Below are 16,601 nucleotides of genomic sequence, written 5' to 3' on the forward strand. Positions count from 1 at the left end.
TTGGTGTATATAGGCCTATGCGAATGCATAAGCTCATATGCTTATGGGTGTTTTGAATGAATCACCTTCGAAAGTGTTGACCATTTCATTTGGCTTTGAAACAACATCCACAACGATCAAATGTTCGACCCAGTTTCAACCTGTTGTTGAACATCTTTATTCAAATTGATCAATCACAGTGAGGTGAGTTTTAAACGCACCGTACTGTTTTGGGTTTGTTGTGATTTTGGATTTCATTTGCATGCAGAATGGTTAGAGAGACAATAGAGCCCTGAGTGCCAGGCCATTAGCAACCAGACAGTAGTTAGCGATTGGGTACTGAACACATGTCCAGTGTGCATAAGAGGAGATTACGTCACTCAATGGTCAAGTGGAATTTTTCTGCGGTTATGACTCATGACTGCCAGTGTGGTGGTATTACAATCACCCCAACAGCCCTAGTTTCCACAACAGCATAAATATCTCTGTCAGACTGACAAGTCAGGCCACATGTTAGACCAGTGTTGGCAGTGTGTGCTACGCATGGACATTTGGTTAAGTCATATCTCAAGAGATGTGAAGAATGACCTTCCAGACCACAGTAGACTCCCCCTCCAAACTGCAACCGCACACACACCTCATTCCTATTCTGTCCTCCCAGGGCCGATCAATAAGCAGAGGCTTAGACAGAAGATGGCCTTCACTCCATATCTCACTGAGGAGAGAAAACCAGACTGTCATTGTGTTTGGTGGAGGTCTGTCATGCTGCCGTGGAACTAAGCCTGTGGATCAGCCTCTAGCCTACTCCATTACATATCAACACACAGCAGAGGGTATCTATGGTTGAGCACTGCTTACTATACAAAGTGTTGAGCAAGTCTTTGATACCACAGTAGCAAGATAAGTGTACACTGAGTGTACAAAACATTGTCTCTTTTCATGAAAAAGTGACGAGGTGAATCCTGGCGAAAGCTATGATCCCTTATTGAAGTCATCCGTTAAATCCACTTCAGTCAGTGCAGATGAAGGGGAGGAGACAGGTTAAGGATGGATTTTTAAGCTTTGAGACATTATGTATGTGTGCCATTCAGAAGGTGAATGGGCAAGACAACATATTTAAGTACCTTTGAACGTGGTATGGTAGTAGGTGCCAGGCGCACCGGTTTGAGTGTCAAGAACGACAACGCTGCTGAGTTTTTTTTTACTCACAACATTTTCCTGTGTGTATCAAGAATGATCCACCACCCAAAGGACATCCAGCCAACCTGACAACTGTGGGAAGCAAGGGAGTCAACGTGGGCCAGCATCCCTGTGGAACGTTTCAGACACCTTGTACTGTAGAGTCCATGCGCAGACGAATTGAGGCTGTTCCCGAGGGCAAAGTGGGGTGCAACTCAATATTAGGAAGGTGTTCCTAAAGTTTAGTATACTCAGTGTATGTACAAGGACTCCAAACTGGAATGTTAAAGTCACAAATCTTATTTTCTGGTGCTCCAACATTTTGTAGTGCTTTTATCATGTTTAAGATTGAAGCACCAGTGCTACCAATGAAACTTATTAATTTAGGGCACAGGTGTATGTAAGAACTAGTTTCAGTACAATACAGTACAGAGCAGTTTTACAGTTTTTACATTTCTACTACAGTGAGAAAAGTGATGGTACTATACATTTGCTGAAAGTATAACTGGCCTGAGGCGATATAGGTACTTGTAATCACTTTGTCCTTGTTCAATCAAAACTAATTTCACAGGCAAATTAATTCACTGAGATTACTACCTCTTACACATTCCTGATACTGATGTTGAGCGTGTTATTGTAAAGCTAGACGGTGTTAGTGTTCAGAGTGCTTTAGAAGGGGCTCGTGGCAGAGTATGCAGTACATTGGTCCTCGTGAGATTACGTTACACAATGACAGGCCTATTCAGAGCTAGTTATTTCCCTGCTAGACAGGCTGCTTGTAATTATATAGTCTAGTCTGCTCCCCCTTTTCATGTCCCTCTGTCTCTTCCTCCTCCACTTCCCTTTATCTGTGCTGCTCTCTGTATTTGCCATTTTCCTATTTTCACTCCCCATTCCTCTTCTATGTCTCTCCTGTTTAACTCATTCTTTCCATACAGTGATTGCATTTGTCCAGAATTATTGGCACCCTTGATAAAGATTCACAAAAAAGAGTGGATAAAATAAATGCAAATACTGAGCTATATGGTCGGTGAAAAAATACATTTGCTCAGATAATGTATTTTGTTTCACAAGTAATATAAGAATATATATAAAAAGAAGGGGTCAAAATTATTGGCGGCCCTGTTTTCAATACCTTTTCAAATCCAATCTTATTAGTCAAACACATATTTAGCAGATGTTATTTCAGGTGTAGCTAAATGCTTGTGTTCCTAGCTCAAACAGAGCAGTAGTAGCTAACATATCACAACAATATACACAAATCTAAAGTAATGGAATAAAAAATACATAAATATCAGGACGAGCAATGTCGGAGTGACATTGATTAAAATACAGTAGAATAGAATATAGTATAAACATATGAAATGAGTAAAGCAGTACAGTATGTACACATTATTAAAGTGACCAGTGATTCCACGTCTATGTATACAGGGCAGCAGCCTCTAAGGTGCAGGGTTGAGTAACCTGGAGGTAGCCAGCTAGTGATGGTTATTTAACAGTCTGATGGCCTTGAGATAGAAGCCATTTTCAGTATCGCTGTCCCAACTTTGATGCACCTGTACTGACTGACTTCTGGACGGTAGCGGGGTAAACAGACCGTGGATTGCGTGGCACCCTGTAACATTGGGTGCCGTAGGTGTCCTGGAGGGCAGGCAGTGTGGCCCCAGTGATGCGTTGGGCAGACCACACCACCCTCTGGAGAGCCCTGGGGTTGCGGGCGGTGCAGTTGCCATATCAGGCAGCAATTCATCCCGACAGAATGCTCCCAATTGTGCATCTGTATAAGTTTGTGAGGGTCTTAGGGGCCAAGCCAAATTTCTTCAGCCTCCTGAGGTTAAAGAGGCGCTGTTGCACCTTCTTCACCACACTGTCTGTATGGGTGGACCAATTCAGATTGTCAGGGATGTGTACGTAGAGGAGCTGGAAATGTTTTACCTTCTCCACTGCGGTACCGTCGCTGTGGATAGGGGCATGCTCTCTCTGCTGTCTTCTGAAGTCCACGATCAGCTCCTTTTTGTTTTGTTGACGTTGAGGGAGAGGCTATTTTCCTGGCACCGCTCCGCCAGGGCCCTCACCTCCTCCCTGTAGGCTGTTTCGTCATTGTTGGTAATCAGGTCTACTACTCCAACGTCTGCAAACTTAATGATTGAATTGGAGGTCTGCGTTGCCACGCAGTCATGGGTGAACAGGGAGTACAGAAGGGGGCTGAGCACACACCCTTGTGGGGCCCCTGTGTTGAGGATCAGCGAAGTGCAGCTGTTGTTTCCTACCTTCACCACCTGGGGGCGGCCCATCAGGAAGTCCAGCACCCAGTTGCACAGGGCGGGGTTCAGACCCAGGTCAAAGAACATCATTCTTACATAGGTATTCCCCTTGTCCAGATGGGATAGGGCAGTGTGATGGCGATTGCACTCTCTGTGGATATATTGGGACAGTATGCAAATTGAAGTGGGTCTAGGGTGTCAGGTAAGGTAGATGTGATATGCTCCTTGACTAGCCTCTCAAAGCACTTCATGATGACAGAAGTGAGTGCTAAAGGGCAATAGTCTTTGAGTTCAGTTACCTTTGCTTTCATGGGTACAGGAACAATGGTGGACATATTGAAGCAAGTGGGGACAGCAGACTGGGATAGGAAGAGATTGAACATGTCCGTAAACACTCCAGCTAGCTGGTCTGCACATACTCTGAGGACGTGGCTAGGAATGCTGTCTGGCCCGGCAACCTTGCGAGGGTTAACAAGCTTAAATGTCTTACTCACGTTGGCTTCTGAGAATGAGAGCCCACAGTCCTTGGGAGCAGGCTGCATCGGTGGCACTGTGTTATCCTCAAAGCGGGCAAAGCAGGTGTTTAATTTGTCCGGACGCAAGATGTCAGCGTCCACGACGTGGATGGTTTTCTCTTTGTAATCCGTGATTGCCTGTAGACCCTGCCACGTCACATGTCTGAGCGGTTGAATTGCGACTCCACTTTGTCTCTGTAGTGACGTTTTGCCTGTTTGATTGCCTTATGGAGGGAATCAACTACACTGTTTGCATTCGACCATATTCCCAGTCACCTTGCCATGGTTAAATGCGGTGGTTCACGCTTTCAGTTTTGCGCAAATGCTGCCGTCTATACAAGGTTTATGGTTGAGGTAGGTTAATAGTCACAGTCTGAACAACTTCGCCCATACACTTCCTGATGAACTCAGTCACCGTGTCTGTATATATGTCAATGTTTTCTCACAGGCTAACCGGAATATATCCCAGTCCGCGTGATCAAAAAAATCTTGAATGGATTCCGATTGGTCAGACCAGCTTGGAATAGACATTAGCACAGGTGTTTCCTGTTTGAGTTTCTGCCTATAGGAACGGAGAAAATCGAGACGTGATCTGATTTGCCGAAGGGAGGATAGGTGAGGGCCTTGCAGGCATTCCGGAAGGGAGAGTAGCAGTGATCGAGTGTTTTAGTAGCGCGAGTACTACAGTCAATGTGTTGATAGAACTTTGGGTAGTGTTTTCCTCAAATTTGCTTTGTTAAAATCCCCAGCTACAATAAATCCAAGTGCTATAATCCCTCAGGTTTGGCAACAAGCACATTTCAGCAGGAGCTTGTCAATCAGCATCTCACAGCCCTCGATGAGACAATGTTTTGGAGGCAATCATCAGCCAAACGAACTGTAACATACCATTTCCATACACCATCGCACAACATGTTTAAGTCAAGAGGGGATTCTTTGCCATCAATGGATTCCCAAATACGAACGGAGCGATAAACGGCACCTACAAAGCCCCATCCCAAAACGAGTTCAACTATGTGAACAAAAAAGGCTTCCACTCTGAATGTGACAGTTTATGTGATGCCCAAAAGACGCTGTTGAATGTGGTGGCAGAGTGGCCAGGTGGAACACACAACACGTTCATTCTGCAGAAAAGCAATGTTGACCTACAAGCCTACAGGAGGGAGCTGTTGAGGACGGATGGCTTACTGGCGAATGCTGTTTACTCATTTGAAGTACATTTGCCATTGCTAAAGCAACATCAATTGTCCTAATAGTCTTTTCTTTGTAGCTGTGTTTTTATTTTTACTGGTCAAAGCACAACTGAGTGAACCTAATAAAACCTTCTGGTTGTATTCAATCTGACAATAGCACCTCTATTTCAGCCTCGGAAAAATATATATTTTTTCTTTTTTGGTTTTCATGGTAAGGCGTTGTATATTACCCACATATGGGGTAACCATATATGGCTAATCAGGGTACGTTCAAAATGTAAATAGCCAAGGTCGTGCACAAGCACTGAGGCTGAGAACTGGTATTTAAATGATTATCTCCTACCCGTGTGTGTACGACACAGGTAGGACTGTTTCATAAATCACACTTCTATGCATACAAACATTCTACATTTCATTCAACAGTAGTATTCAAAAATAGTTGATAGAATAGAGCTCTTTGGCCATGCATACCAGTGCTGGGTTTGGCGTCGAATTAAGGATACATAAACAGAAAAGAACCACAAAAAATACAGTGGTGGATCTCTGATGTTATGTGGCTATTTTGCTTCCACTGGTCCTGGGGCTCTTGTTGAGGACAACAGCATTCAGGTCAATCCCCCTCCCTCTCCCAGTCCATGGATCACATTGTGATGGCGGTGTCTAATAATACCCTGGCTGCCCTAGAGGAAGATGCTGCCAGTCAGCAGGATCTCAAGCAAAAGAAACACACTGCTGTCCCCACAAGCAGGCCACAGTGGAGAAAGGCGATTTTCACCACTGAGGGACAGCCACGCTCTTTTGCCCCTTATTAAAAAATGGACTAAATGATGAATCATCTGGAAAAGATTAAGAAGATGGGCAAAAATACTTCTGCTAACATTTGACCTGTAGAAGCTAAACAGAGACCGCAAGTGTGGGTGTAGCAACCTTGTTCCCTGAGCACTATGTAAATGACAAACAACTTCCACTGACGCCAGATGGTAGAGTATGAGTGGGAACAATAATTTCTTCCAGGTGCCAGAACTTGCTGATGAGCAAGGAAACGGTACTAGTAGTGTGTCATCGTCTGTGTTGATGAGGGGTGAGAGGAGAACGGAGAAGTGAGCAGAACAACCTTCCCCCTGAGACTCTGACCTAGAAAAAGACCCTGTAGAAAGTAACACACACTGACTGCACCAGCCCCGATCACGCGACACATTCTCAGAGCTTGCTAACATTCCACACATCTGCGATTGACACTTTACACGCCACATCACCAGTGCAGTAAAAGCAGAGCACAGTTGATGAGTAGAGTAGGAACTCTACAAGTGAAATGCAATCTGCCTCACTCCTGGCTGAACTCATCCCTTGATGAAGAGGACATATTCACTATGACTAGCTGCTGTGTATACCACCACCAGTGGTCCTTTGTAGCTTAGTTGGTAGAGCATGGTGCTCATAACACCTGGGTAGTGGATTTGATTCCCGGGACTACTCATACATAAAATGTATGCACGCATGACTAAGTCGTATTGGATGAAAGTGTCTGCTAAATGACATATACCGCATTCGGAAAGTATTCAGACCCATGGACCTTTTCCACATTCTGTTACAGTACAGCCTTATTAAAAAATGAATTAAATCCCCCCCCATCATCAATATACACACTATGACCCATAATGACAAAGCAAAAACAGGTTTTTAAATTTTTTTGCGAATTTATGAACATTTTCAAACGGAAATATGACATTTACATAAATATTCAGACTACGTCACTCAGCACGTTGTTGAAGCACCTTTGGCAGCGATTACATCCTCAAGTCTTTTTGGGTATGATGCCACAAGGTTGGCACAGCTGTATTTGGGGAGTTTCTCCAATTCTTCTCTGCAGATCCTCTCAAGTTCAGTCTGGTTGGATGGTGAGTGTCGCTGCACAGCTATTTTCAGGTCATATCCGGGCTGGGCTCTCAAGGACATTGAGACTTTTACTGAAACCACTCCTGCCTTGTCTTGGCTGTGTGCTTAGGGTCGTTGTCAATTTGGAAGGTGAACCATCGCCCCAATCTGAGGTCCTGAACATTCTGTAGCAAGTTTTCATTAAGGATCTCTGTACTTTGCTCTGTTCATCTTTCCCTCGATCCTGACTAGTCTCCCAGTCCCTGCCGCTGAAAAACATCCCCACAATATGATGCTGCCACCACCCTGCTTCAACGTAGGAATGGTGCCAGGTTTCATCCAGACGTGATGCTTGGCATTCAGGCCAAAGAGTTCAATCTTGGTTTCATTAGACCAGATAATCTTGTTCCTCATGGTCTGAGTGTCCTTTAGGTGCCTTTTGGCAAACCTCCAAGAGGAGTGTCTTCCGTCTGGCCACTCGACCATAAAGGCCTGATTGGTGGAGTGCTGAAGAGATGGTTGTCCTTCTGGAAGGTTCTCCCATCGCCACAGAGGAACTCTTGAGCTATGTCAGAGTGACCATCAGGTTCTTGGTCATCTCCTGCCACGGCCCTTCTATCCCGATTGCTCAGTTTGGCCGAGCAGCCAGCTCTAGGAAGAGTCTTGGTGGTTCCAAACTTCTTCCATTTAAGAATGATGGAGGCCACTGGTATCTTGGGGACCTTCAATAATGCAGAAATTTGTTGGTACTCTTCCCCAGATCTGTGCCTCGACACAACACTGTCTCGAAGGTCTACGGACAATTCGACCTCATGGCTTGGTTTTTGACCTGACATGCACTGTCAACTGTGGGACCGTATATAGACAGGTGTGTGCCTTTCCAAATCATGTCCAATCAATTGAATTTAACACAAGTGGACTCAAATCAAGATGTAGAAACATCTCAAGGATGATCAATGGAAACTGGATGCACATGAGCTCAATATCAAGTCTCATAGCAAACGGTCGGAATACTTCAAATTGAAGTCGGAAGTTTACATACACTTCAACTGTATATTTTCATGTCTTTATTGAACACAGTGTAAACATTCACAGTGCAGGGTGGGAAAAGTATGTGAACCCTTGGATTTAAGAACTGGTTGACCTTCCTTTAACAGCAATAACCTCGACCAAACGTTTTCTGTAGTTGCGAATCAGACCTGCACAGAGGTCAGGAGGAATTTTGGACCATTCCTCTTTACAAAACTGTTTCAGTTACACTATATTCTTGGGATGCCTGGTGTGAAAACCGCTCGAGGTCATGCTACAGCATCTCAATCGGGTTGAGGTCAGGACTGACTGGGCCACTCCAGAAGGCGCATTTTCTTCTTACTTCAACTGTATAATTGTTGATGTGCTATTAGTTTAGGCAGACTGTGTTTGTCTATTGTTGTGACCAAGATGAAGTTCAGATCAAATGTTATGACCAATTTATGGAGAAATCCAGGTATTTCAAAAGGGTTCACATACTTTTTCTTGCCACTGTATATTGGCAACTATGTAAAAATATCTTACATAAAGCCAACAATTAAAAATATTAGAAAATATCCTGATAAAAATAAATATCCTATAAATCACATTGGCTACACATGGCCTGTCTACAACGAACTTGAAACATTATATCAACTATTAACATGCAGGGGGCATGCCTCTTAGTAAAAGACCAAGTCCATATTATGCTTCAGAAATAGCAGCCCAAATAAATGCTTTAGAGTTCAAGTAACACACACATCAACTGTTCAGAAGAGGCTGCGTGTATCAAGCCTTCATGGTTGAATTGCTGTAAAAAAAACACAACTAAAGGACACCAATAAGAAGATACTTGCTTGATCCAAGAAACACGAGCAATGGAAATTAGAATGGTGGAAATCTGTCCATTGGTCTGATAAATCTCAAATTTGGATTTTGGTTCCAACTGCCGTGTCTTTGTGAGACGCAGAGCAGGTGAACGGATGATCTCCGCATGTGTGGTTCCCACCGTGAAGCATGGAGGTGGTGTGATTGTGCTTTGCTGGTGACAATGTTGGTGATTTATTTAGAATTCAAGGCACACTGAACCAGCATGGCTACCACAACATTCCGTAGCAATATGCCATCCCATCTGGTTTGCGCTTAGTGGGACTATCATTTGTTTTTCAACAGGGCAATGACCCAACACACCTCCAGGCTGTGTAAGGGCTATTTGGCCAAGGAGAGTGATGAGTGCTACATCAGATGACCTGGCCTCCACAAACACCTGACCTCAACCCAAATGAGATGGTTTGGAATGAGTTGGACAGCAGAGTGAAGGAAAGCAGCCAAAAAGTGCGCAGCATATGTGGGAACTTCTTCAAGACTGTTGGAAAAGCATTCCAGGTGAAGCTGGTTGAGAGAATGCCAAGAGTGTGCAAAGCTGTCATTAAGGCAAAGGGTGGCTACTTTGAAGGATCTCAAATATAAATATATTTGGATTGTTTTAGCAATTTTTTGTTTACTACATTATTCCATGTTTTATTTCATCGTTTTGATGTCTTCACTATTATTCTACAATGTAGAAAATATTAAAAATAAAGAAAAACCTTTGAATGAGTAGGTGTGTCCAAACCTTTGACTGGTACTGTATATATATTTGTTACTGCTCAACTAAAACAATCTTGTTTGATCAACCACCTAACAACTAAACAATTGACCAGTCAACTAATTGGGGTCAGCCCTACTTTGAACCAAACACACATCAAAGCAGGAGTCATTTTAGTCCATAATCCAACAGTGACCTTTGACATGCCAGCATCACCCAGCTTTCAGAACTCAAACAAAGAATTCAAAATGAAAGTCCCTCAAGAGATTTAATCGACTTTGGCCTTTGAGATCCTTCTGTCAAGTAATCAATACTGACCTTTGACATGTCCTCAGCCCCTCCCAGAGGAAGTTGTGGGCGGTGGGATGAGTGCCTCATGAGAGACTCCGCCCCAAGGTCCAGGCGGGGACGCTTTATCTCAACATACTCCACCTCTGATTGGTTGTTGGGCTCAGGTAAGTAGATGTGTTCATAGCGGATGTGTTGCTCCTGACCTCTGTCAGGAGAAAGCACAGGGAGAGAAGACAGGTTAACATCTATATTAATTAACTGATGGTGTAGGTCATTTCCATGTAAAATTACCTATGAGCACCAACATGTGAAGTTCATAAGAGGATGTCAAATTGGGTGTCAAATGAAAGCTAAGATTCTATATTTTGGAGAAATTAAGGCATAAATACATTATTAAATTATTTTCCATCCTAAAAATGAGGAATAGACAAAGGCTTTGATTTCTTGTCAAATAGATTGAAAATGAGTCTAGCAGAAAAGTCTTAAAACTGGACCATTTTATCTCCAACACTTCATTCAACGACTCAATCATGGACAGGCTTAGTGACAGTTATGGCAGCTTCACGTGATGTATTGTCTCTACCTTCTTGCCCTTTGTGTAATTTCTGTGCCCAATCATGTTTGTATCATGTTTTGTGCTGCTACCATGTTGTGTTACTACAATGTTGTTGTCATGTGTTGCTGCCATGTTGTGGTGTTGTCTTAGGTCTCTCTTGTCGTAATATGTCTTTTGTCTTATATATTTTTTGTTGTTGTATTTTTTTTAATTTTTTTATCCAGACCCCCATCCCTGCAGGAGTCCTTTTGGTAGGCCGTCATTGTAAATAAGAATTTGTTCATAACTGACTTGCCTAGTTAAATACACTTTAAATAAAAACAAATATTCTAATATAAATATCATCAAGGCAAAGGGTGGCTACTTTGAAGAATATGAAATATATTTAGATTTGTTAAACATTTTCTTGGTTACTACATGATTCCATGTGTTATTTCATAGTTTTGATGGATTATTTGTTCTGCCTCCTGTACGTTTAAGAAACATTGCCTTGAACCTTGAAATTCCGTTAACAAAAACCAACATTCCTTTAAGATACTTTCTAATTTCACTCCCTCATGAGGGAGGATAATGAAAGTTCACAGGTAGACCTATCCATTAGTTTTTACTGATATCAATTAAAACTCAAAATGATGTTACCAAATCGGTAATTGAATTGGCTACAATGGGAAATCGTATTAGTCATCAACCACAGTTGGGCCACATGCTACTGTCCTCCCTTCCACTGGCATACTGTTATTTTCAGCTGATAAGTTCTCAGTTCTCTTTCGGTCTTCTGGTGGTCTGGTGGTGTGAAAAGTATGGACAACACCTCCCTCTCTCTCTTCTCTCCAATTAATGTCACCTCTTCTGGCTCTTACTCACACCCTCCCTTTCCATTTACTGTAACCAGCATCCTCAACCACTGAGCACCGACTGACACTGGACGTTGAAAAGTAGTTTACATTTCATCAATCTGCCCTGGCCTTGATTTCAACATCCACAGACATCTGGACCGGCCATCATTTAGCCCAAACAGCGGTCCATGATTGGTTCAGATCTTGTCTGGTCCAGACCAAATCTGTAGCAATCATAGATATCTATGTTTCACAAGTTTGGACAGTACATTAGAGCACAGTAGACCACAGAAAAGTAGAGTATAGTTCAGTACATTACAGTATAGTAAAGAAAAGTAGAGTATAGTTCAGTACAGTCCTGTACAGTAGAGTAAAATAGTGTAGTAGTGTTCAGTGCAGTACACAGTAGAGCACACTAGAGTTGAGTACACTAATGTACTGTACTGAACTTGACTCTACTGTCCTGTGCAGATTTCCCTGAGTTATACTTTGATGTCCAAACTTGTGAAACATAGACCTCTGATTTGTTCAGATCTGGTAATGGCAGAGCTCTTTAAAATAATAGCCAGAGTGTAGAATAATACCCAAATATGCAAAGGAGCATATTGCATTTCTACCTATGTGTACATATTTAGGAAACATCGCCATGAACATCATGACATTCATATCCATTATTATGCATTTCGCAATTGTGTTAATGACTGTAAATCCACTTCACTTTAATAACCAAAATAGATTTTTTTCAAACTCAAGGTGTCATGTCATACCTGACACACCATTATTTTTGCAGACATCTTCAAATCTTAATTCAGAGCAGATATGTAACAGAGTTTAAGGAAAACGTGGTCACAAAAACACTGAGGGATATTTTACCAAAATTCTGTTACCAAACTTCACATCTGCACTGTTCCTCTTTCAGATGAAGGCCCTAAAAATGGTCAAAAAGACTCCAGCCACCCTAGTCATAGACTTTTCTCTCTACGGCCGCACGGTAAGCAGTACCGGAGTGCCAAGTCTTGGTCCAAAAGGCTCTTTAACAGCTTCTACCCCCAATCCATAAGATCGCTGAACAGTTAATCAAATGGCTAGCCAGACTATTTTTGTATTTTACGCTGCTGCTACTCGCTGTTTATTATCTATGCATAGTCACTTTACCCCTACATACATACATTACCTCAATTACCTCGACTAACCAGTACCACTGCACATTGACTCAGTACTGGTACTGCCTCGTTATTGTTATTTTAAGGTGTAACTTTTTTTTAAACTTTAGTTTATTTAGTAAACTCTTATTTTTTAAACTCTTATTTTTCTTAAAACTGCATTGCTGGTTAAGGGCTTTTAAGTAAGCATTTCACAGTAACCGGTCTATACCGGTTGTATTCGGCATATGTGACAAATAACATTTGATTTGAAATGTGTTTTTGCAAAAGTTTCAGTGTAAATTGTTAAAGGTAGTCCTTAGGCTTGGGCGATATACCGTATACCGGGGTATTTGGAAAAGGCCACTGGATAGTTTTTCAATAACGTGAATCCCGTTGAAACTATTTATTTGTTTGTTTTTTTATACATTTGAATATTTGTAGCTACTTAAGTAAATACCTTCAGTCAACTTGTGAAACAATTTAGGAGATAAAGAATATTGCGTTCTTCATTTAATCTGTCGCATTATCATGAAGCTTACAATGGTCCCCAGTCACGTAGTGTTTGTTTACAAGCACATAATGACAAGAGACCGGAGCCTTGTGAGTCACTCACGGTTGTGCAGCAGGCGCCAGGTGATCTAATTGCAGTATGGAATTCACAACAAAATGTTTGCAAGATAGATATCTTATAACTATTAAGTTAACTGTCTAAAATGTACTAAATGCTCTGCAGTTGTACATTTGGTTTGCATTTAGTTAGCATTCTCTATGGGATTTTACATGTACTAGTTAGCTATCTAGCTAAGTGATTAGCGTCTTCCAAAATCAAGCATTCGCTTGGTAACAGCAGAGAATCCCCTCCTGGATCAAGAGCCTTGCTGGCTAATATTTGTTTTGTGCATACAGCAAACTGTGTAGCATTACTTGTATAGTTTAGGTCAAAAACAGAACAAAATGTTCACAATGAGATCGTTAGCATTCTCTATGGGATTTTACATGTACTTGTTAGCAATGCTAACCTTCGGATTACAGAGTATGAGTGGGGTTTAAAAACGTCGCCCTTTGTGCTTAGTACCGGTATTACCGAACATCCTGGTATGGCACAAGGTCGGTATGAAGGCATGACAATCTGGATACTGCCCAAGACAAGTCCTTGTATATAGAGTCATATGGTTTCTAAAAATCTGGCAAATCCAGCTCATAAAGCATAGCTAGTAGCTACCAAATGTCATGTTCAGTGACTGTGGACATTTACAAGGGAAAGTAAATGAGAGAAACTGCAAATGAACAATATTGTGATGCATGCTTTTCTGAAGGAAGCTCAGCATGTGTACGGAGAGAAGAGCGGAGGAGAAAAGAATGGTAGTAGTAAGCACAGGGGGAAGAAATTGCAGCTAAAGCGATAACTCATCCAGAGCTCTGACTCCTTGCAGAAAGCCATTAAGATATCTGACGGCACACATTTAGTAGTGAATTGCATACAAGTGTAATTTCATCACCTCATGTGCTCTGCACAAAAGAGACTCGCCAATAGATATATAACACTTATATAGAACCACTTTCTCCCGTTGTGCTATTTACAAAAACACGTGACTGGCTCAAATGTTCTGGGGAATTACGGTAAACATAATGTAAAATAATCTGACAGGTGACATTAAGAATGCAATCTGCTTTATGACCTAACGTATTGCACGAGGTGACTACAATTATTAACTTAAAAAGTAGCTACAAATATTTGGGGGGGGGTTGAAAAACTTCAAATAAATAGTTGACAGTATTGACCATGCCGTGGCTTTTTCCAAATACCCCGGTATACGGTATCCCGCCCAAGGCTATTCGCTAGACAACCCTTTTCGAGCATTGCCATTGGTTTTCAAGCAGATTTAAGTGAAAACTATAACTCTGCCACTCAGTAATATTCACCGTCTTCTTGGTACTCCAGTGTAGAGTTAGCCTTATGTTTTAGGTTATTGTCCAGTTGAAAGGTAAGTGAATCTCCCAGTGTCTGGTGGAAAGCAGACAACCAGGTTTTCCTATAGGACTTTGTCTATGCTTAGCTCCATTCCGTTTCTTTTTTTTATCCTGAAAAACTCCCCAGTCCTTAATGATTACTTCCTCTATGGTAACTGAGTTAGGAAGGACTAGGGTTGCAAAGGGTCGGAAACCTTCCGGCAAATTTCTGGAAATTTTGCATGGGAAGTTATGACCGGGAATTGGGAGATGTTTGGTTAAATTCATTTTTTAAAAGTTAGCTTATAACAGGCATGTAACGATTGTCCTCTTCTTCTGACGAGGAGTAAGAGATGTCGGACCAATGAGTAAGAGATGTCGGACCAATGTGCAGCGTGGTAAGTGTCCATTTTAATATAATAAAACTGAACACTACAAAAATACAAAATAACAATGTGAATGAACAAACGAAAATCGAAACAGTCCTGTATGGTACAAACACAGACACAGGAAACAATCACCCACCACTCAAAAGTGAAACCAGGCTACCTAAGTATGGTTCTCAATCAGGGACAACGATTGACAACTGCCTCTGATTGAGAACCATACCAGGCCAAACACAGAAATCCCAAAACATAGAAAAACAAACATAGACAACCCACCCAACTCACGCCCTGACCATACTAAAACAAAGACAGTTATTTTGTTATAAGGTCAGAACGTGACAAGTCAACCTTTTTTGTGGAATACACACAAGGCAATTCTAGGTCCTTTCTCGTGGCATATTTTGGTTAAACTGTCCCCAATTCAATGGAATTGCAACCCTCTGCATACACAACACATTCTTCCATCACATGTACAGCTGATTCGCAAGATCTAGCACACTAATGAGATGCTATTGAGCCCACACTACTACACTGTCTGAGCCAAGGACTACATGCTTTCTGGTAAGTTTTGATTTCAATACTGGGTGTGGTGAATATATTTTATACGACATACATTATTTTTTGTTAAATAGTAAATAGTAGCCTACAGCAACGTGTGTTTAAATAATTTCTAACTTGTTAACAATTTCTGCTAGTTAGTTTTTGCTACCATGTGGGTTTTAGCTTGCTTGAGCCTGCTAACTGAAGAGTGTTAATTCACCTGTGTCCATACATGTTTCATTTAAAAACATTTATCTTCCAAGAAGTTGTTTTAATCTAACTTGATCTGCTTAACTATGTAACTATTTTTAACTTAATCTGCTTAACTATTTATCTGTACATGGAATTGTATGAGTTTTTTTTGGCATTTTCTCCCTAATCTTTACAGGAATCTGATGTGTGGAGACATTTCACTGCAGCTAATGTAGAAGGAAAAGCTGTGTACATTTGCAAATACTGTGCCAAATCATAAGTGAAGAACGCAACAAAGATGCAATATCATCTGGCCAAGTACATAAAGTTCCCTCAGCGCTCACAACAAGCAACCTCTGACAAAAGTCTCTCTACTTCTATTTGAGGTGAAAATGATGAATCAGACACCTTATCGATGACAACAGCTCATGGTCCTCCTGGAATCAGAAGTTATTTTACTCAATGGAGGAACATAGAGAAATGCTGATGAATGTCTTGCTTGAGCTGTGTATGCAACTGGTTCACCTCTGATTCTTAAAGGCAGTGCATTGGTAGAGATTTCTGAATGTTCTTCACCCAGCATACACCCCTCCACCCAAACATGCTTTATCTACTAATTTGCTGGATGCAGAGTTTAACAGAGTTCAAGTGAAGGTCAAGAAAATCATAGAGAAAGCAGACTGTATTGCAATCATCTCTGATGGGTGGTTGAATGTTTGTGGGCAAGGAATAATTAACTACATCATCTCCACCCCTCAACCAGTATTCTACAAGAGCAGACATAAGGGACAACAGACACATCATTGCAGATGAGCTGAAGGCAGTCATCAATGGCCTTGGGACCACAGAAGGTATTTTCACTGGTGACAGACAATGCTGCGAACATGAAGGCTGATTGGTCTAAAGTGGAAGAGTCCTACCCTCACATCACCCCCATTGGCTGTGCAGCTGATGCATTGAATCTGTTTCTCAAGTGCATCATGGCTCTGGAAAAAATGGATGCGCTCTACAAGCAAGCCAAAGAAATGGTTAGGTATGTGAAGGGTCATCAAGTTATAGCAGTAATCTACCTCACCAAGCAAAGTGAGAAGAGCACCACATTGA

General features: G+C 41.7%; 1 protein-coding gene across 11 annotated transcripts in view; it reads right to left on the bottom strand.

The window, feature by feature from the left end:
• The window catches only part of LOC118393084 (nuclear receptor corepressor 2-like), a 186,188-nt gene that overhangs the window by 98,094 nt on the left and 71,493 nt on the right, over nt 1-16,601 (bottom strand). For all 11 annotated transcript variants that reach the window (XM_035785364.2, XM_035785361.2, XM_035785371.2 and 8 more), the window contains exon 4: nt 9,920-10,097. In XM_035785364.2, coding sequence (XP_035641257.2) covers nt 9,920-10,097 — 178 coding nt within the window. The remainder of the gene's footprint in view (nt 1-9,919; nt 10,098-16,601) is intronic.

The sequence above is a fragment of the Oncorhynchus keta genome, chromosome 14 (assembly GCF_023373465.1).
Source record: "Oncorhynchus keta strain PuntledgeMale-10-30-2019 chromosome 14, Oket_V2, whole genome shotgun sequence".
NCBI classification, from domain to species: Eukaryota; Metazoa; Chordata; class Actinopteri; order Salmoniformes; family Salmonidae; genus Oncorhynchus; species Oncorhynchus keta.